At 44.1% G+C, this 22,795-nt stretch overlaps 1 protein-coding gene across 1 annotated transcript; it reads left to right on the top strand.

Annotated features, from left to right (window-relative positions):
• Window positions 1–204: 204 nt before the first annotated feature.
• Window positions 205–21,756, top strand: itga4 (integrin alpha 4). Its single transcript, XM_083682461.1, has 27 exons — window positions 205–561; window positions 843–958; window positions 1,408–1,502; window positions 1,752–1,881; window positions 2,204–2,271; window positions 2,533–2,662; window positions 3,822–3,907; window positions 4,695–4,757; window positions 5,092–5,229; window positions 6,286–6,394; window positions 7,142–7,236; window positions 7,755–7,845; window positions 8,729–8,774; window positions 9,122–9,276; window positions 13,225–13,379; window positions 15,643–15,795; window positions 16,153–16,229; window positions 17,543–17,693; window positions 17,978–18,153; window positions 18,916–19,005; window positions 19,614–19,701; window positions 19,984–20,091; window positions 20,301–20,423; window positions 20,549–20,674; window positions 20,903–21,001; window positions 21,273–21,392; window positions 21,620–21,756. Exons 1-27 carry the CDS (start codon window positions 368–370, stop codon window positions 21,710–21,712), a joined length of 3,075 nt encoding a protein of 1,024 aa, XP_083538587.1. The 5' UTR covers window positions 205–367; the 3' UTR covers window positions 21,713–21,756.
• Window positions 21,757–22,795: the final 1,039 nt, after the last annotated feature.

Genomic DNA, 22,795 nt, shown 5'->3' with positions numbered 1-22,795 from the left:
ACGCCTCTCTGAAACTTTTCATTCTAGTTTTGTTTCTGCTCATCCCCGTTACTCTGGTGGGTGGGTATGAGGGCTGGGCCGTGGGCTCTGCTGCGTGTGCCTCGTAGAGGTTCAAAGCTCACTCACTTTGAGAAGTTTCACGTGACGGAGTTCAGCCATGAGCCTGATGAGAGTTTGGGCAGACGCACGAAGCGCAACAGGAGTCTAGCGCGCCCAGAGTATCCGTTGCCACTGTAAAGTTCTTAAAGGATGTAAAAGTCGTGTTCTTTTTTCCCCCTTGTCTTTTATTCTTCGCGTTTTTCTTGTGTTTATTCTTTGCCATAATCAAAGGCTCTAAATACGTTGGAAAAGTTGATATTTTGCAAAAATGGAGCGAAACAAGTCGGGGAGTCTTTATTTCAACAGCTGGAGCGTGTTAAAATCGGTTCTGGCTTACTTTTGCTGTGTACGCGTCTCAGAGGCTTACAATTTGGATGTGGATCATTCTGTTAGTTTTAGCGGTCCAAATGGATCTCTATTTGGATATTCAGTGCTGCTGCACAAGAACAGACAACAAACATGGTAAGAAGCTAAATTATTTAGAACGTTTTGTTGCCGCACACAAATTTATCCACCAGTTTTCAGTTGTTGATTGTGGAGGGGTCAACAAAGCGGGTATTGAGTCCCTCAATGTGTGAACTGTCGGGCGTGTTAATTAGTGTACGGTTGCGAATGAACACAAAGCTCTTTTTTCATCTAAGTGGCTTTTGATCATTTATGTGAGTTTGCTATATCCATCTAGGGTAGTGTGGTGATGTATGAGGTGGATTAAAGACTTTTAATCTACACATTGTCTCTTATAGGTTACTAGTTGGAGCCCCCGTTGCAAATTCAACGTTCCACCCCTCTATTAAAACACCGGGAGCGGTTTTTAAATGCAGCATCTCAGACAAGAGAGAATGTCAGCAAATATCAACAGGTTTGTATATTCATTCGACTGAAACAATATGTGGCTTTGTGAAAAGGTTGGAGAGCCATCTCACAACGCGAAATCCCAATGAGCTGGCCATCAGTGGTGTCTCCCAAATTCATGATGAAGTTTGTTTAATCTTGAGAAACGGTCTTAGTGAAAAATTACCTCCAACCTTTCACACCAAACAAAGCGTTGTATAGGCTACAGTTTTCAAGATTGCCCTCTTCCTATAAGGCTGATATTATAGTATATTTTAATTGAAACATAAATATTTCACTGAAAATATCTTTCTATTACATCCTTCCTTAGGTCTTATTTTGCCTTATGTTTTATATCAGGAATCAATACTACACAGGTTGTGTTTCAGCAGTGGCACAGGGTGTGTAGTATGTGGTAGGATGGTAGGATGTGTTTCAGGCAGGAGTGACACATCACATGTTTGGTTAATGTTGCAGTTGTTGACCAATGTGGGAAGACCTGTGATTCTGAGAGTGACAACCAGTGGCTAGGCGTCAGTCTGTCCAGACAACCCAGCGATGGTCATGTTCTGGTATGTATATAACACTGAAGCCCTTCCCAGTCACATGAGGAGATGTGTAACATCATGAACAGGTGACAGTTGGTGATACTATATGAGGTACAAGATACCGAAGAGGTCTTCCACCATTTGTAACCTACTTTTTTTGGAACCATATATAACCATATTTAAATGATATCACTCACTGTCTTGAACCAAAGATTAAACTATTGTACACTATCGTGGTCAGATGCTCCTCTTCAAGCATTCCTCTTGTTCCAGGCATGTGGGCATCGTTGGAAGAACGTCTTCTATTCCAAGAAGGACAAACAGAACAAGCTCCCTCACGGAGTGTGCCACCGATACGATGCTGACCTGAAGCGTTCCCAGCCACTGATCCCCTGCTACAAAGGTACATATCGTATTGTTGCATATTTTCTTGCTAGACATGCAAGACACAAGCGGGCCTTTCTTTGCTTTCAAGTAGTCATTTATTGGTGTACTATCAACGCTTTAGACCAGCCTATGGCTGGGCCTTTTTCATGGAATGCTGGTCCAGCTGCATGCTCATAAATGACCCATCACCTGTAGAGACCATGAACCAGTCAATCATCCAGAACAACGTGTCCATGTGTTTCTGCTCTCACCATGGCCACCTGCAACCTGCACTGAGGGCTTAATAGGAAACCATTGTCTGTCTAAATAAACTTGCATGTGTTTGTCTCTCTCTTCAGATCACCAACGGAAGTTTGGCGAAGACTATGGGTCATGCCAAGCAGGGATATCCAATTTTCTGACTGAGGTACAAAATCATGGACATGGAGTTTAAATCGTGTTTGTGTGTTTGCATAATGGTCATACACATGCAAAGGAAAAGTATGCCTCACACTCTAACCAATGTTCTTGAAAAGAGCAGGACCTGTTTAAGGACCAATGGAATTTCTTGGAAAAAACATTAGTAACAAAACAATAGTTCAAGCCAACAGGTTTGAACAGGTGGAGATAATGACTTATGATTACTACATACTGTGTAGTGATCATGTGTGTCTGTTTGTGCTTGCAGGATCTGATCATCATGGGAGCCCCAGGGACGTCCTACTGGACCGGGTCTGTTCTGGTCTACAACACCTCCAGCAGGGTCCTGTCTGCCTATGTGGATGATGACAGCATTGTCCTCTATGGGAGTTATCTAGGTAAGGATCTGTCTATGAGAACAATCATAAGGACTTTTTAATGTAATTTTTTTTTTAAATTACGGATTGTGTCTTTAAAAGGACCCTACTTCAGTGTTTTTTTTCTTATATATTTAGGCAGTAAGAAGTTACAGAGATGAGGTTATTGGTAGAGAAAGACTATAGATTGGGAAGGGTGAGGAGTAGGATATGGACCTTATCAGCCCCGGGACAACATGTGGTGGGAGACTGCATTCCAGACCTGCGCCACATTCCGGGCACAATCGGAGGGTCTTATTACATGTCTCAGAACAGATTGTTAATTGGGCAACATTTGACTTTCGGCTTTGTAAGACTGTGTACTTGCTATTGTAAATAAGTGTAACAAGTATTGCATTTCCAATGTCCTTAAAGTCACGCAGCATCAGAGTTAGGACCGAGGTTAATGCAGTGGAGCAAACAAATCCTTTCAATACTTGTTTTCACACAGTATTTACAATTATTTAAACCGTAGTAGTAAGTAAAAATTAAAACATTACAAGTAATTAAACCGTCATTTGAACACCGGGGTATAAAGTGTACCGGCTATTGTTTTTCAGTAGTAGGAAACAGGCAGTAGCGAGGGTGTGAACAGGAAGCTGATTGTCAGATGTACAATATGGCCGTTGCTCAGTGTTTGTTAATGCTGCCTGCAGCAAATAATGACATGTTGACTCTTGGTTAAACATTTATTGTTGCACTCCTCTGTGGCACTGTCACTTTTGCATTTCACTGTATACTTGTATGCACGTGGCAAATAAAGAATCTTGAATCTTGAATCTCTTGACTATATCTCAGTGTTTAACCAAAGTAGCAGACTGAAATTGGCTACCTCAAACATGCTATTCCCCTTGAAAGCCTGAATGGCTGAATAGACATATAACACAATTTTACAACCGCAATTAAAGGAATGTTGTTGTCACATCATCTCAGTCACATGTTTTTCTTTGAACTCGTCTTAGTGTTCTGGTTATACCATTGATATAAGTCAGTTATTACTGTTATACATGTGTTATTCCTGTGTTGTAAGACTATTACACGTTATGCATGTGTAATAAGACTGTTATACTTGTATTATTTGACTGCTGTACTACTGTACATGTGTTAATTGTACTAATATTGTGTTGCTTGTCCTTGCCAGGCTATTCCGTTGGTGCCGGCCACTTCAGCCACCCCGATTCCACCGAGGTTGTAGGAGGGGCGCCCCAGCATGGGCAGACTGGTAAAGTAAGAGTTAATTTGATTCCTGTTGCTTTCCCCCCCCCCGTCACCTCCAGATCTAAACCACAGGACCAACACTTTAACTGTAGGTGTCGTTCGTCTCATATGACGTGAACTGACAAGGCCCAAGACGGTAAGTACAATACAGTATGTGTGTTTGAAAGGCAACCAGGGTAATTCAAAATCCCTACGATACAGTGCAGTGTATTGATGCTGGGTGAAATGTGTGTATAATGGATAATGGGGCTGGTGAAAAAGCCTTGTGGGGTTTCCATGGACTGCCTTGGAATTATTGTTAGATCTTGTGATAGTTCCTCAACTGATTGTTGACATTGATTCAGAAGCCATTCCTGGGACGAGACTTGGAGGATTTTGGTAGTGGACACTATTGGAATGTGAGGGGGTAGGCTACAGTATGATTGACAGATATATGACACGAACCTCTGCTTCTGTTATACATACCTCCAGTCCATGTGTCTGTTAAACTCATGTAAGAAAAAGAGGAAGCAGGTCGTAATTTATTCATGTCACAATCCAGTGCACATTTTTAAGAGGAATCTGTTTTTTGGACACTGTTAAACGTTAAGGTAAAACATGAGGACCTTACCAAAGTATCCATCTTCCTGTGTAGAGATGGTTTATCGGTAGAAAGCAAACGATAGACAGTATGTGAATAATAATCTATTCCCAGTCATTTTTCCGAAGGGTAAATAACCATGAAATTCAACGTATTTCTGCCCCATGCACACATTCACAGTTGAAGTTCTGATATGACCAAGTGTCTTCTCTCTAGGCCTACATATTCAGGATTGAGGGAAACATGCTGAAAATCATCACAGAAGTCAAGGGCAATAAGGTGAGGATCATTACATACAGTAGCTATCCTCACTGTCCTGGTTTAGTCATGAAATCATACCTCATCACTATCATTGTTGATTGATTGTGGATTGTCTGACTGTTGATTCTCGTATTCTTGAAAAGCTAGCTTGCCCTAAGCATTTTGTTGTACTGGATACCCTGTATCCTATGTAATGACAAATAAAATCATCTTTGAATAAGCACACTGTCATTCTTCTGTATACTATAACTTTACTATTGTACTGTATTTAACTATACAATGCTATACTATAAACCATGTTGTTGTTGTTGTGTGTGTGTGTGTGTGTGTGTGTGTGTGTGTGTGTGTGTAGCTGGGCTCCTATTTTGGTTCGAGTGTGTGTGCTGTGGACCTGAATGGAGACGGTCTCTCGGACCTCCTGGTGGGGGCTCCTATGTTCAGCACGGTACGAGAGGAGGGACGAGTCTTCGTCTACATCAACCAAGGAGCCGTGAGTCCAACCCTCCTTCACCCTCTCCTCTGGAGAAGTTAGCGTGCGGTTACGTTGAGCTACAGGAGGTTTGGCTGTCGCCTTGGATCTCAAGTCATTTTACGGCCCGTTACCTTTCTGAATGTTCACCATTAACTTTGCGAGGCAGTTCTACAGGAACACCTGAAAATGGCTTAGATTGGGTTCATAAATAGACTGTGCGGCTACAGACGGAGGTGTGAGTGAGTTTCCTGTGTTCGCTGAGCCTCAGAGGCGTTTGGATGTTGACGTGCTGGTGCGAGCTGTTTGAAGGCAGCTCTGTGATGTGTTGCATCTTCACAACCTCTGTGTGCCCTCATGAGCACAACGCATTTAACACTGTTGTCTCAGTCCCTCGTCAGCACCGAAACAGGAACACACGAGATGTCCTCCCTGCACCTCACACCTCACTCACACTACCATCAGAACCTAAAGGGATAGTTCACCCAAATGTTGCTAGATGGTTCCTTACCTTGAAAGTAGTCCGTGGGCAACTAAGGAACCATCAGATCAATTTTGGAATTTGGGTGAACTATGCCTTTAACACTTTATATCTTTCAATATGATCTCTCTGTCCTCTTACACTCTCTGTCTCTGCAGTTTGTTCCTATATTCACCCTCCAGAAAGATATGGGGATTCTGTGGTATCCATGTGTCATTGGCATGTCAGATACACAGGGTTGAGATAGTGTAGAGATGTATAATGATCCGGAAAGATGATGTGCTGTCTAGGAACACATCATTTCAATCGCAGGGCCCGAGGACTGTTTTTATGACAAACAAGTTTGAAAGACGGTTCACTGAATCAGAGGATGTCAGCTTCAGTTTCAACTGTTGGCGTACACTGAGGACAAGCAACCCTGCGTGACATGAATAACTTAAGTTATTACCCTCCCTAATGACAAAATCACTGCAATTATGCAATCATGGAGCTGATTTCCCCAATACATCTACATTTACGCAACCAATCTTAAATGGATGCGACCTATTAGCCCGGGGAAAGGAATCTGAAGACTGCATGTTATGTGTTTTTTTCAGGCTAATATGAGAGAAGAGGAGTTTCAGTTGGTGGGGAGTGACTCGTATGCTGCACGATTCGGGGAGACCATAACAAATCTGGGAGATATTGATGATGATGGTTTCTCTGGTAAGTAACATGCGCGCGCACACACACACACACACACACACACACACACACACACACACACACACACACACACACACACACACACACACACACACACACACACACACACACACACAAAAACGCTTTTTGCTTCCCTGTAATGGTAATGTCTTGTCCCCCCGTTATTGCATGACAGCAAAACTCTGACTTGGTTTCAAATTAATATATACTCTCACACGGGTCCTGATGTTCTGTCTAGTTGAATTTGGAATGAGAAAATACACTCTCTCTTAGAACACATTTCCCCGTATTACAGTTGGTTATGTGAGCTGTTGGCAGCCCCAGAGCTAACTGTAAGAGACGTACATTGCAACACTCAGGGGGGGACTCTGCTGTGGTGGTGTTGTTGGATAACTGTTGCTACACAGGCGCTCCCCATGCAACAGTCTTCACAGTGCCCCACAGTAGACCAACCACAGTCACCCGTCAAGGGTGATGAGGCCCTAGTGGCATTCCAACTGCCACTTACATGAGTCTTAAGTGGCAGTTTAAACTGACAGACACACACACACACACACACACACACACACACACACACACACACACACACACACACACACACACACTGTGGCAGGTCCCTGTGTGTTGTGGTGTGGGGCAGGGAGGCAGAGGCACGTGCTGGTTCAGAGGAGAGGAGTGCAGTGGGGGGGGCCTTGAATATGTTGAGGGTGTTGTTGAAGACATTACTTCTCTGTTAATGTCTTGCAGATGTGGCTGTCGGAGCTCCGCAGGAGGAAGAGCTACGTGGGGCTATATATATCTACAATGGGAGGAAGAGTGGGATCGCACAGGCCTTCTCTCAAGTATGTATACTGTGTATATACCAGCTGGCTAGCAGAGAAGAGGGGTGGAAGGAGGGAGGAGGGAAGGAGGGGAGAAGGGGAGGGGATAGAGAAAGGTGGGAGGGTGGATGGAAGGAAGGAAGGAAGGAAGGAGTGAGGGGAGGGGGGTTCAGGGTCTCCCTCCTTGACTAAATATCTCCCCCATCCTGTGACAATTGTCCCATTGTTTCTGTGTGTGCGTCCAGACAGTCGGAACTGAAGCGTGCCCAACTGAATTGCTGCAATTTCCTAAAAGCTGTTGTTGGTTCCTTTCGCTCTGCATGTGAGAAAAGGTTGAATCCTCGCAATTGAACATAATGACCTTGCATTTATGAAATACATACAGTACAACTTATCAGAGGACAAATATAGAACACAGATGAATTAGATTAGTTGCGTAGATGTAGATCTCCTGCTTTTAAAAAGCTCCAATTGTTTCGAAAAACAAGAACCTACAGATGGTTGAATGAATAATCATGTGTTCTGGTTTGTGCCGTCAGAGGATCACTGGAGCCGTGTTGGGGAACGACTTAAAGATGTTCGGCCAGTCCGTGTCCGGAGGCATCGATGTTGACGGAAATGGTTACCAAGGTAACGCTCGCTGTCACCGTACAGTCCATGAGTACAATGTTTGAGTCTGTCTTTTCACTCGAGTGAACAGTACACACTGTGATGTCTTGCGATGATGTCATGCCGTGTCTCGATTTAGAACATTTATGAATCTATAGCAACGGGAACTGGTAATAATCCTGTCCTGTGAGACGTACATGGGCAGGGGATTGTTGTCACAAGGTTGTCACAAGGTTGATGGTGGAGGGGGTGGGGGGCGGGCAGTCACATTCTAATTTTAATTTGTACATCATCTAAACACTTTAAATACTGATAATTCAAACCTTTTATTAATTTACATATTTTATGGGTTTTGCATGTTTTTTTTTCTCATAAGGGGCTTGGGGCTAGTTTCGGAAACTAAAGATCATGTCCAGTGGAACAGGATCTCAATGGAGGAATCTGTGTGACCAAATTCATTGCAAATGACCCATCTTAAAGAAGTACTTTACTCACCAATAATGTGTTACTGTCTCTGTAACTTCTTTAGTCGACAGGGTAAAGGTTGTTCATGCAGGCTTGTGAAGGGTTGAGTGAATGACAGACGAAGCTGGCATCCTAGGAGCAGTTGTGAACTGAAGCTGGCGTCCTAGGAGCAGTTGTGAACTGAAGCTGAGGTCCTAGGAGCAGTTGTGAACTGAAGCTGGCGTCCTAGGAGCAGTTGTGAACTGAAGCTGAGGTCCTAGGAGCAGTTGTGAACTGAAGCTGGCGTCCTAGGAGCAGTTGTGAACTGAAGCTGGCGTCCTAGGAGCAGTTGTGAACCGATGAACCGGCTCAGGGCTTTAAGTCTGCAGAGATGCGCCGATAGGGCGGAAAATTGTGTTGTTGAGATAATAACCGCTATCAATCTGCATCTCGCCAACAGACGTGGCTGTGGGAGCCTTCCTCTCCGACTCAGCTGTCATTCTGAGGTAAGACCGTGAACATAGAGAGATAACACATCCTCAAGATAAGGGATCGAGAATCAAAAGCATTGTTTCTCATCATGCATGTAGTGTTGAGATGGTCATGCATATGGATGAATGCGTATGGACGAAGTATTTACGGACGTAGTATTTACACATCCCCGCAGAAATGTGAATCTATAGAACTGTTACTTATTGTACATTTGTGTAAAGATACAGATGTAACGCATAGACATTAACTCACACATTTAACGTTTTACTCTTTTGACCTCCACCAATGTTCTGGCCCATAAAGTTGTTTATCGCTGACTTATGTTGCTTATTGTTGAGGTGTTGTTGTTGTCCTCTGCCAGGACACGGCCGGTGGTGATGGTGGAGGCGTCTCTGCTGCTGCCCGCCAGTGTGAACCGGTCCGTGCCGTTGTGCTTGGACAGTGGCCTGCCCGCCGTCTGTGTCAACGTTAGTGTGTGCTTCAGGGTCCGCGCTCGCCGCTTCCCTGGACAGATAGGTGAGCCCATACACACACACACACACACACACACACACACACACACACACACACACACACACACACACTCTCTCTCACACTCTCATAGGCCTGCACTGTGGAACCTCTGTGTTTGTACTGTGTTAATGGTTAGACATATTGAATGTATACCAAGTCAAGGTCATTCACACAAGTAGTACAAACAAAAAGGTAGCACAAGTTTTTGTGTGTCGCCAATCCACTTATTTCTCAACAGTGCTAAATGAATGTAAATATGAACGCTGGCTTTAGTTACAGTAGCCTATACAGGTTTACGGACATAGTAACCAACTAAAAGATCCTATGTTGCAATGATCATATTGCACAATGTCTTGTCACTCTAGTTAGTCGGTATATGATTCGATTAGATTTGAACATACAGAACCGAATAGGTGAAACCCCTACGTGGGTGGACGGGAGGGAAGGAAACCAAAAGGGCTTCCGTAAAGCACAACCTCCTCACCCTTCGAAGCAGAAGTTCGAAAGAGAAGCAAAAAAAAAGAAACGGAGGGGGAAAAAAAGTGTTTAGAGAGAAGTAATGGTCTTGGTTCACAAATGGCAGAACGCTGACTCATCATCACAGAGGGCCAGTCAGTTTATCACTGTCCGTTTAGACGTCTTATCAATACTCCCTGAGGCCTTGGGGGCAATTGGACAACCACATTCACCCCCGCCCCAATTCACCCCCACATTCACCCCCGCCCCAATAACGGTTATCTCCTCCCAGCATTCCTCTGGTGACAGTGTCCGTTACCGCCAGTCAGACACCCACAGAGGCTTGGCCTGGGAGATATGTACTGATGTTGTCCATCTAGAGCAGGGGTCCCCAAACTTTTTCCTGTGAGGGCCACATAACTTTTCCCTTCTCTGATGGGGGGCCGGTGTCAGTTTGTAACAGAAAAAGTGTGACGATCGTAGGGGTGCTTAAAAAATTTATTGTTTTCCAGAAAGCCACACATAACCAAATAACCCTTTCCAGGTTCTTTACAGAAAAAAAGTCAGGAAATAAATAATAACACTATTAATGAAATAAATAATAACTAAATAACCCTCTCTGGGTTCTTCATAGAAAAAAAAGCCATGGAACATTAACTTTCTGTTGTGCCATGCACAATCTTAACAGATAAAAGTTCAGCTCAGTTGTCAGAGCAGAATCTCTCTGACACATATGAGCAGTCTCTTAAAGTTCTTGTGTTCCTTCCTTATAATCCTTTTGTAGGTTCCAGTAGGCTTGTAGACACCGCTGTTTGCAGCTCTCTCTCATCAACTTCCCTGTGAAAACCACAAAGGAAGCAGGTTGAGAAACTGAACTAAGTGATACAGCACAATACATTTCACTACCAGTATGGTTGTAAAGATGGATTTTATCCCAGTAGATTTTATTATGATTATATTTGTTTATGCTCAGAATGACTCATTCAAGTCAGAAAAGTGAGCTTACCTATGTATGTTCATCAGTGTGAACTGTGGGCCTGCATCTGGCTGGTGAGAAGTTGAATATCAGGTTCCATTCTAGTTACAGCCAGTCTCAAGCACTGATGCAAATGTTCATCTGTCAATCTTGATCTCATCGGAGTTTTCAGCAGTTTCATGCGTGAAAAGGTTTTCTCGCAGATATACGTGCTGCCAAAAACTGTGGACATTTTCATTGCGTGTTTTTTGATGTTAGGGTACGTGTCGTTTGGGAGGGCGGCATAGAAGTCAATGAGACTGTTGGGCTTGAATGCGTCTTTCAGAACATCACAGTTCTGTAACTCAGCCAACTCAAACTGATATGAAGGCTGGGCTTCATCAATGTCGGCAACAAAGGGGTTCTGAAAAAGACGGATTTCTTTTGCATGAACATGTAGTTCACTGAATCGCACACCGAACTCCGCCTTCAGCATTTCCAGTGCTTCCACGCACTTTTCAGCTGGGAACGGGACCGCTGGGTTCTCTGTCGACAGGTTTTGGGTAGCAGGGAGATGGACGAAGTTGCGCTTTTTCACTTGTTCCAAAAGCAGCGCTAATTTCACCTCAAATGCTTTTATGTGTGAATACATGTCGCAAATGAGTTTCCCCTCGCCTTGTAGCTGCAAGTTAAGGCTGTTAAGTATTTCTGTCACGTCTGTTAAAAATGCGAGGTGCCATTTCCATTCTGGGTCGATCAGCTCTGTGACCGTTTTGTCTTTTAAATGAAGAAATGCGTTAATTTCGGGTAGCAGCTCGTAAAAACGCCTCAAAACTCTGCCCCGGCTCAGCCATCGGACCTCTGTGTAGTACAGCACATCTCCGTGCGCAGACTCCAGTTCAGACAGGAATTCTTGGAACTGCCTGTGTTTAAGTCCCTTTGCTCTGATGAAGTTTATGCACGACACCACAACCTTCATTACAGAATCCCACGTCAACACTTTGCAGCACAGTGCTTGCTGGTGAATTAGGCAGTGGACTCGTAGCGGGGCGGTGAGACCCCTTTTTTCCAACTCCCGGTTCATGCGTCCTATTAGACCGCGAGTTTCGCCCACCATGCTAGGAGCCCCGTCAGTCGTGATGCTAGCCAGCTTTGACCAGTCCAGGTCCAACTCCTCCATGGTTTGGCACACTTTGTCAAAAATATCCTCTCCCGTTGTAGTCCCTTTGAGACTTTGGAGGGCTGCCAGCTCCTCGCATATCTCAAAGTTTGCGCTAACTCCACGAATAAAAATGAGCAGTTGCGCTGTGTCCTGCACGTCCGTGCTCTCATCCAGTGCTAATGAAAAAAGTCAAATTCTTTCGTCTTCTGCTGCAGCTGGGCATATACATTACTCCCGATTTCTTCAACGCGTCTGGTGATTGTACTCGCCGACAGACTTACGGCATTAAATGCATCTTTCTTCTCGGGACACACCTCCTCCGCGACAGCATCCATACATTTCTTAACAAACTCTCCGTCAGTGAAAGGCTTACCGCTGCTTGCTATCAGTTGAGCAACCCGAAAGCTGGCCCGAACGGATGCCTGGTTCAGCTGAGCTTGGCGTACAAATGTATTCTGCTGAGATAGTAGTCCACTTTTTAGCTTTGAGAGTTTGTCTGCTCGTATTTGGCCTTGCAAGCTATCGTACTTGTCTTTGTGACGGGATTCATAGTGTCGGCGAAGATTGTATTCTTTGAATACCGCCACCGTCTCTTGACAGATGAGACAAACAGCCTTTTCTTTGCATTGAACAAAAAAATAATCGTTTGTCCACTGCAGGTTAAATACCCTGCATTCTGAATAAATTTTTCTCTTACCTAACCTTTTCGCCATTATTCCGTTCTCTCTTTGACAGGGCCGGGCCTAGGATTTTTTTTCTGGAGGCCAAATAGGAAAAAAATCAGATAGCGTCTCTGGTATTGTTCAGAGGGCCGAGCCAAATGTGCTGACGGGCCGTATCCGGCCCGCGGGCCGTAGTTTGGTGACCAAAGGGTTAAAATCATGCTGGGGACCCTCTAGATTCTAGAGGGTCCCCAGCATGATTTTAACCCTTTTTTGTACTGTGTGTTACTGTTGGTGGGATTTGTAAAAACTTGCAAAGATTAAATCGAGAAATTGTAGTGTAATTTTAACGAATAGTCTTGTATCACTGTAATGGAACACAGTTGTCCATATTGAATAGAATAGAACTTTATTCATCCCCTTGGGGAAATTGTATTGTCACAGGCTTTTTATATAAGACACACACATTCCAAACATTTGAAGTGCTGGTGCTATGCTATTATGAACTGTTGTGAACAAACAATGATCCTGCTTGATGTGGCTTTTGGATGTTAAAGGGATAGTTCACCTAAATTACAATTACAAATTGGTTAGATGGTTCCTTACCTTGAAAGTAGTCTATGGGCCAGGAGCGACTATGATCAACAGTTGGGATTTCTTTTGTATAGTCACTGCAATGTACGCTAGCTGGTGACCGCCTGCCTTCCCTCTCCTAGAGCTCCAGTACAACCTGACCGCCGACACGCACCACAAGGAGTCCTTCCCCGCCCGCTTCTATTTCCATGGCAACGGGACATCCAACACCACGATGGGACGAGTCAAGGCCAGACACGATCAGATGACCTGTGTGGCCCACCGTGCCATCATGAGGGTGAGTGGAGATCTTGTCCTACAATTACAACAATGTCTTATAGTAATGTGTAGGGGGCAAAGGAAGGAAAAGAAGAAAAACGTCTGCCACACGCCTTTTAATTTATATAATTTTGTTCTATTCTGCATATTTTTCAGTTTGTCATAAAGGGCAATTAAACACATCATAGAGGGCAATTGAACATGTCACAGACAACAGGGATGCGTTCAGTTGGCTAAATGTCTTGCTACGTTTTGCAACAACCGTTACCAAAGTTCTCCAACCTCAACGGTCCTTGTTTAAAACGGCAGAGTCTCTGTCAACTTAAACATCCTGAAAGCACCCCGGAGATATGACACAGAGACAGTCAGAGGAGCACCACATGCATGACACCATGCTGCTGCTTGACATCAAAGGACTGACCACTGGTCAGTTGAGAAGCCCCGTGCCTGGAGGGCACTGCTTGAGATCAAAGCCTTCTGACTCATTGGAGGACACCAGTCATGGCTGAGGAACATGCTAGAAATCATTATCTTATTAATACGGTGGACGATCGGCTGAGCTGATATGCGTCATTGGTGACTCATAGGAGTGTCTGTCTGATGAGGTGAGCGGTGATGCTGGGGAGCTCAGAACGGGGTGTCACTGTACATGAGCAGAGGACACTGTGGAATGAAGGGGGGTAAACAGAGCAGGGGCTGGGAGGGTGACATATGTGCCACGTGTTTGCGGGAGTCTCTTTTGGCACACACACACATGCGCACACATACACACTCTACCCCACCCAACACACACACACACCATGCTCACATGCAGTCTCTCGCTTTCTAATCAGGACCATCTGAGAGAGCTCATGGTTTACTCACACACACTCACACACACACACACACACACACACACACACAAACACAAACACAAACACAACACACACACACACACACACACACACACACACACACACACACACACACACGTGCTCTGCACGCGCAGTCTCTCTCTTTCTAATCAGGACCATCTGAGCAAACTGATGGTTTACTCACTAATTAATGGATCCCTCTCTTTCACCGGGGCCGCTATTAATAGGCAGCTATGGAGTCTGAGGACCATAAACATGTGTGATTATCTGTCAGGAGGAGGCCCCAAACAAGGAGGCTGTATTATGGGATGGTATTTTTAGAGTTTAATTAATGGGTAACCACGGTAATGAATGTCATACACACCAGATGTGGCAGGGACCCTATGGAGATGGGGAGTTACAGTAGGTGAGGTGACAAAGTGTGTGTACGTTCAGTACCCTGTTGTCCTTGACACGACAGTCATGTCTGTCTCACTCTCGCTCCACCACCCCTGTTCGCTGTATACTGTGCACACTGAATTGGTGTGCAGTACCTCTTATTTTGGTTAACCCTAACCTACGTTGGGTTGGTGTCTATTTTCAGCCTCCACCATACAAATGAGGGGGAAGTGTGTTTGGTTTTGCATGTGCTCTCAGGGCGACGCCACAGCTTTGTGTTTGTGTGACCAAACCTCACAGAGAGGGAAGCCCCGTGGAAGCGTGGCCTCTGAAGCCCTGTTTGTGCTTTATTGAAATAAAGAGGAAGTGTGGAGCACTGGAGCTGTTCATGTGTTTTGTGTTCATGTGTTTTGTGGTATCATAAGCATGCTTTATTCATTTTCTCTTCCTTTTTTTTTTTGGTGTTACTCAACTTTCCACCGAACCCACAACCTTAGCATTGCTAGAGTCAAGCTGTAGGAACTGAGCCACACTGGATCACAGTGTAAGAGGGGGGCTCTTTCATGGGGGGCTCTTCTTATGGGGGGGCTCTTTCATGGGGGGCTCTTTCATGGCCACTCCTTTAGTGGGACAGGACACTATAACATTGCGCCAGAGCTCTCAGGTCATACGTCACTCTGCTTGCCGAGAGAGAGAGAGAGAGCCCAACCAGCTGAGCCAGTCAAACAGGGCTTTCTCTATACCCCTCAGAAGAACTTAACCCAGCAGCAATTAGCAGACAAGCCAGAGCCCAACAGGGCTTTCTCTATACCCCTCAGAAGAACTTAACCCAGCAGCAATTAGCAGAGACAAGCCAGAACCCTCCTTCTCTCGTGTGCTATACAAACACAAGGTCCTGTTGAAATGAATGCTCTCATTCTCTGTATTTCTATTTCATTTGTAGAACGAACGTCTGAGATATCTCTACAACCTTGTTATCTGTTTCCTTTGTGGAGAGATGACCAATACACACTGTTATCATTGCACCCTCTTATCTCTTTTCATTTGTAGAAAGACGTCAGAGATATCATCACCCCCATCCATTTTGAGGTGACGTACGCACTCAGAGAGCACAACATCTACAAGGGCGGATCGAAGGCATTCCCTGCTCTGAAGCCCATACAGCAGCAGAGGGGAGGACACAGCAACCATGTGACCAACAAGGTACGTCTCCGACGGTTTTCCTTCCCAAAATAATGGTATAGTAGAGTCTTAGGGTGCGTCTCAATAGTCTCTACTCTATTCCTCGCATCCTCTTTCCTCACCCTCTTTCTCAACATGCATTTGAGAACATCCACTGTAAGTCCCCTTAGATGTTCTCCTCCCAGGTTTTTTTTAGAATGAAGTGAGAGGAGAGGATACGAGAGAGAGGGAAGACTGTCGTAATGCAACCTTTTAGTTCTCCACTCACAGTAATGTAATGGTATGGGTCCATGAAAAAGAAGAAGAAGAGTATTGTAAGTGAATGTTCATCATCATCATCATCATCATCACATACTTTGTTTGAATGTTCCTCCACAGACGGTGTTTGCTCGCTACTGTGGGATGGCCAACTGTTCCACCAACTTGCAGGTCTCTGCTCACCTGGTGTTACCGCAGTAAGTGACATTACATTTCACCACATTATGATTAAGAATTAGTTTTTTGGTCTTTTATGCTGAATGATCTCTGAATGCAAGACATTTTGTGGGGATGTTTTGGAAAAGAATCAATATGAGACGTGAAAGAGTGTCTGTGTGTGTGTGTGTGTGTGTGTGTGTGTGTGTGTGTGTGTGTGAGAGAGAGAGAGAGAGAGAGAGAGAGTGATGCAGAGATGCCCTGTTTTAGAGCCCACCTCGTGAACATCGCACACATGGTATAAAAACAACGTTAAACCACTACCCACGGAAGTCACAATCAGTCACTTCCCATTTATAATCTCTGCCATGCACAAAACTGAGACGTATATAGTTTTACTGTTATTTAACATTACATTGACAGTATGTAGGATTATATTTCCAGCGGTGTGCCGTTACAACTACACCTTTGGGAGCAGGGTTGTACGTATGTATTCATGGCCACATTTCCCCTTAAATGCAGGCTAATTCCTGTACCTCAACTACATGATCTGATTATTCATGAAGAAGTAGTGTGTGTGTGTGTGTGTGTGTGTGTGTGTGTGTGTGTGAGACCAGCACCAGGCTCTAGGTTGAGAAACATCACGCTCTAAAAGGCTATGAGCCCCTCACAGCTGATGTCATGGAAACGCCACCAACAGACTGGAACACACACCTTCCAGCCCCACTTACCCACAAAGCAGTTCTTCAACATAAGATATTAGTCATCATGTTCAACCATCGTCTCTCCTCCCCGTACTCGGCCCAGAGCTTCTCTGAGAAGCTGATCATCCGCTGCCTTTTCCCCCTACAGCTTGTTCCCTACAGCTTGCCTGGGCACCAGTTCCTGGTGCAGAGTGACTAATGCGCTGCTTTAACACCAGGAAACCACTGAGACTCTTTATAACTGGGACAGTCTATGATCTTTCCTTAACTGTGACTGCGGAGTCAAATTTTACTCTAAGGCTAGTAGTAAACTGCTGTGAACAACTAGGGTCGGGTCGACTTTGTGTTGTACCACAGGATTAGACTGTGTTAGCCTGATGAGCTGAGGTCTAGCCATGAGGGGTCTTCAGGTCCCGGGCAGCATTACTCCTCACTCAAGGTGTATCAAGTCACCTCTGTCACACTGGCATGTTTTGAGTGTTGTAAATGGAAACTTCACCAGATTTGGACCTTCGAATCATCGTCCTCAGTGCCAGGCGGCACTGCAAGGCCACACATGTCGGCAACAACATATGTTAGGTAGAGCAGTGGTGTCGTTTCCCTTTAAGTCAATTGAGGTTTGAAATAAGATGTTTTTTTTTCTTTCTCAGGTCACACAAAAACATGGCATACTTTGCACTGGGAAATGGGAAAACTATCATGCTGAACACGACCCTGGTCAATGCGGGAGACGACGCCTTCCTCCCCAAGCTCCAGCTACGATTCCCCAACAACCTGCAATACATCAAAGTGCTGGACGCTGTAAGTAATGGAATACCCACAGTGGCCGTTATTCCCATATTCTAATCACCAATGACTCCATTGACCCTCATCAAATCAAATGATTGTTTGTTTACAGCTTTTCCCACACAACAAAATGGTAAACAACGTGCTTACTGATCCGAGTCTAAACCCCCTCAAAGAGGAGGCAGGAAACACTCCTTAGTTCTTGAGAACCCAGGCTTTGAAGGGGAATTTCATTAGGAGTTAATTCAACGCATGTCACGAAACACTAATCCAATCTAATTGTCTTTCTATCATTTCAGGAGGAGAACTCTGTGACTTGTGACATGGTGGAGGAGAACAAGACTGCCGTGGGGTTCGACTGCAGTGTGGGGAACCTGTTCCTCAGCTCATTGGCCAAGGTCAACGTCAGCTTCCTATTGGATGTGAACCAGAGTAGCAGCGCTGGCGACATTAGCATCTCCATAAACACCTCTGGGTAAGTGCAAACCCCTGAACCCCTGAACAGACACACTCTCCAAAAGACATGAGCTAATTGTATGGCATGTTTTTGACAGTCTTACTATACGGAGATGACGTCTTGCTATTTGGCCAGATCGAATGTATGCAGATGACATATTTCTATTTATTGGCCTGTCCTTTAAAATCCAAACAGGACAACATAGGCTAGTAAAAGGAGCACTGTGAGATAGGTGGTAGTGGATGTGTTTGTTCTGTTGTTAGGGGAACTGGTCAACAGCACGATGCTTGGGGTGCTGAATCATTCAAAGACTGGGCGAGGTTCCCTGTGTTGTCCTTTCCTGTAGCCAGTATAGCTAATTGGCTGGTTGACTTGAAGTGCTTTTTGCCGGTCTGTGTTTCATTGTTTGGGTAAGAAATGCCTTCAGAATGTGTTCTGCTGTCCAGAACACTTTGTTTCGGGTTTCTGGTAACACTTAACTATAGACATTCCGAAGTATTTGTTCACTGATTACTGAGTATTGTAAGTATAACATTGCTGTGACCTGTCCTCATTTATTGAGCATATTTTTTTTGCTTTAACTTTCCTTTTCTCAATGTCATTTAATCTGTAAATATGTTAAAGCCAGGTGTGTCAATGATGCATGCAGATATGTGTTGGCCCCTTCAAGGTAGGCTATAGTAAGCAGCCCAAGGATTAGAAAGAAAACATTTTGGATAAAATAAAAAGTGTGATCCAGATCAGTAATTCTATATGTTTTCTCCTATTGTCTTTCCCCAGAGATAATTATGAAAATGAGGACCTTCTACATGACAACTCTGCCACTCTGTTGCTACCACTGAGATATGGCGTGGACATCAATGTTCATGGGTAAAACATTAATCTAACAATGATGCTTCCCTCTTCACTGACAGGCCCTGTACAGAAACAACCACTAGTTCCCGATCCTTACAGCTACTTGTGCAGATCTGAAAGAATTTGATGGATAAAAGCAAGACGGTGAAAATGTACCTCGGCTGTCAGAGAGCCAAAATAGTCAAAATAATCCTTTCAGATTAACATTGTTGAGAGAGTAGAGGCTAGGGGTTGTTTCTGGACAAGGCCATTATGTACATATTTGTCGTGCTACAGTATATTGGCATTGCAGCACCTTAATGACAACTTGCACTGTTCAATGAACTCATTTACGGAAGTCAAATGTGACCTCAGGTTTCAGTGGTAGATGGATATAACTATAATGGATCTGTAGGTTTGAATGGAAAGTATCTATGGTCTACCACAGAGACAAACTTCACGCTCCAGAATATCTCCTGTTCTGCTTGAGGTGGCGATCCCTCAGTAGTAGTACAGTAGTACAATGCCCTATATGAATCCAATCAATAATAATAATTATTATTATTAGTTGGCGCGTGTTATTATGTTAGGGATGAGTTCCCGCCTGTGTGGTCAGAAATACTAACCTATGTTCTCCCTCTCAGCTTTGTATCTCCAAACTCATTGGTCTTTGGCGACCAGGAGGCCACCCCCGTGGACTGCTACACAGAGAGTTTCAACTACACTTACAAGGTAGTTTATTTATTTTGACTCCATTTAGCGTAGTTTTATTCTATTAAACCCTTATTTATCCAGGACAGGTTAGTCCTCAAGATAATCTCTCGTAGAATAGACCTGGTCCATGGTAGATGTAGGGTCAACAGTGTTACAAATGAATTACAAACATGGAAATACATGATTGTACATTACATTGTTGCATTGTATTAAAGAAATCATAGTGCAGACGTATGACTGAATATATTCAATCAAATGATTGAGTTTATACTGACACTCTTGTGTGACTTGATTTTTCAGGTTGTCAATATTGGTCCAAGCAAAGCACTCAACACTGTGGTTGAGATTGATATTCCCAAAACCTTATCACCATACCCATACAGATTACTCCAGATTGCAGATTACCAGGTGAGGATGTGATGATTCCACACATTGAAGACTCACATGCCCACTTAAGAGTACATTGTTCTTCAGAATATCATTAGACCAACTTGAAATGTAAATTTGTTTTCACACTTTCCACGTTAATCACACATTTTCACTCTTGCATTTTGATATAAATCTTTTTATTTATTTATTTTTAACCAATATTACATTTTGTCTTTCTCCTTTGCTAGACGTCCTATGGCGAATGTACCATTAAGAACTCTATCAGTGTTGAGGATGACTGTGACGTGCCACGGGCGTCCTTCATCAAGGAGCTGGTCTTCTTCTTCTCCAAGACCACCAAACGCAAAATGGTACGTTCCACAATCTCCCGTCATCTTCATCATAATCATCATCAGTTCGAATTAACCACTTTTTTTCCATAGAATGTTGGTGTCGAAGTGAGAATTCACAATTGCTGTGTCCTTTCCCTTCCTAGTACTGTGCCCATGGAGATGACCTGTGCATGACCCTGGAGTGTAAACTTGGAGACCTGGACATTGGCAAGGAAGCCACCATTCACATGGAAGTGAAGCTGAACCCCACTGTTCTACAGCTGTCACCGGTAAACACTTCAGACTTTATGAATAAAGCCTTCAAGTCTTGTTAATTGGTTTAAGGAATCAGTCTCATGAGGAAGAAGGAAGATACTGATTAGTTATTAATAAGTGTAATCATTTAATTACTCCAGATGTTTTTTTGCGTTATGCCACTGTGAAGCCAAAGGCAAATGTCCACATTGCATGGGCAATAAAGTTTTCTATTCTATAATTCTATTTATCCTATCCAATAGGGTCGTCATGGAATAATGCTGATGGAGAGTACTGGCCTTATCAGATCACCCAGAGAGGACCCTCACACCATCCTCCTACAGCAGAGCCCCATCGCCAAGGCAAGTGACAATATCCCTAGAACCTTGTATATCAGAACATACAAGCATTAAAGGAGTTCTTAACTCAAAAAAAGTATCAGTACCAACATGTCATAATGACAAGCTTATGTTTACTTCATGGAAGAGTGAGATGATGAGATGCTACTAGTGTGACTGAAATCTACTTGTGTATTAAAACACTGTTGTTCAGAGACGCAACACCATCCTGTAAAACGCTGGACATGTCAACCATAATGTAACATGCTGTACGCTGCATGTACTGATGTTGTAGGTGGTGTTGGAGGCACACTTCAACCAGAAGGCCCCTGCTGCAGTGGAGGTGTTCATCATTGTACTCAGTCTGCTAGTGGGGCTGCTTATTCTGGCTGCCCTTATATTCGCCCTCTGGAAAGTGAGTTCCCCCCTCCAAGACTGCACACTCCCTCCCTTACCTCCAGTTCACACTTACAATACTATACCCTTGCTAGACTGTACAGTGCAAACTTTGCAATGTATCATATGAAGATTGATATATAACACCATTGTACAGTACAACAACTCAAAAGTCCAATGCATCTATCGGTGGTAATTGCATTTCATTAGTTTAATTTGATGCTAAACTATGTGGTTCGTCCTCAGGCTGGGTTCTTCAAGAGAGAGTTCAAGAAGAAAGAGGAGGAGATTCGGAGGGACAGCTGGGACTATGTTCCAAAGAGCGAGAGTGTGTCTTAATGAATGGCGTACGGTGCTTTAACAACACGGTGGACCTGCCAGTGAACAGCCTTTCTGCTAACGGCACATTGAGAAACCATCAGTACTCAAAGGAAAGAACTGTCGGACCAATCGAACTGTGGCTCAGCGTCTAGGATGCTAAGAGATCTACTGTATGACTTCATCGATAACAGTCAACATTTAACCCGAACGAGCAAATGAGGAAAACAGCTGACCCCCCCCCCCCCCCCCCTCCCCATGTGAAATAAATCAAAACTTTTTTTATCAGCAGGATGAACTGATTGCACTTTACCTCTTGGGGTTGGAGAGGGAGAGTTTAGAACGTTGTACTTTTTGATTGGCTGCGTCACCTCACGAGATCATGATGTCACCCGTGGCTTTCTTTTCAGAGGTGTCTCACAGCTGTGTACAGTACTGTATGTTTGTGTGAATTTTGGTCGCACATATTGCTTGTGCCTGCTGTACAAGACTGAATGCACTGTTGAAGCTTTTCTTTATGGATAGGACCTGTCCCGGTGTATACACTGCATACACATGCTTATATACAGTATATACATACAAATGTCGATAGGTGTGTATATATGCATAAATATATATATTGAAAGAACCTTCCTTTCACATCACAGATTTTGAAGGAATCTTTTGAATCTTTTCTTCTTTTTATTTCATCTTTTATGCAGAGAGTAGAGGGGGGGGGGGGGAACACCCCCCCTCACACCTTGGAGTGTGAGACTAGTGTCTCAAAGTGAGAAAAGATTCAGAGAACTTTGGTTCCCAGAAATGACTAGTTCAGCTTTCTGTTCACATAGACTGCCAACATGCCCGATCTCTAACTCTGTAATGGAATAAGGAATGGTATCAAACATGTTCCATTCATTACAGCAAGCCTATCCTCTGATTTCTACCTCCAACCGGTCTGCCCCTAGTGTAGGGTTAGGGTAGGACAGTGAAGGGTTAGGGTATAAGACAGTCAGTCACATTGTGGGGTGACAGTGAAGGCAGTGGCAGTTGGGTGTCACTTTGTGCTGCAGCTTAGTGATTCTAGATGAGACATGGCTGGCTGGGAGCCACTCCTCAAGGGGA

The sequence above is a fragment of the Argentina silus genome (assembly GCF_951799395.1).
Source record: "Argentina silus genome assembly, chromosome: 12".
NCBI lineage: Eukaryota > Metazoa > Chordata > Actinopteri > Argentiniformes > Argentinidae > Argentina > Argentina silus.
Note: the sequence above shows the minus strand (reverse complement) of the source record. Positions and strands in the feature narration are given on the sequence as shown.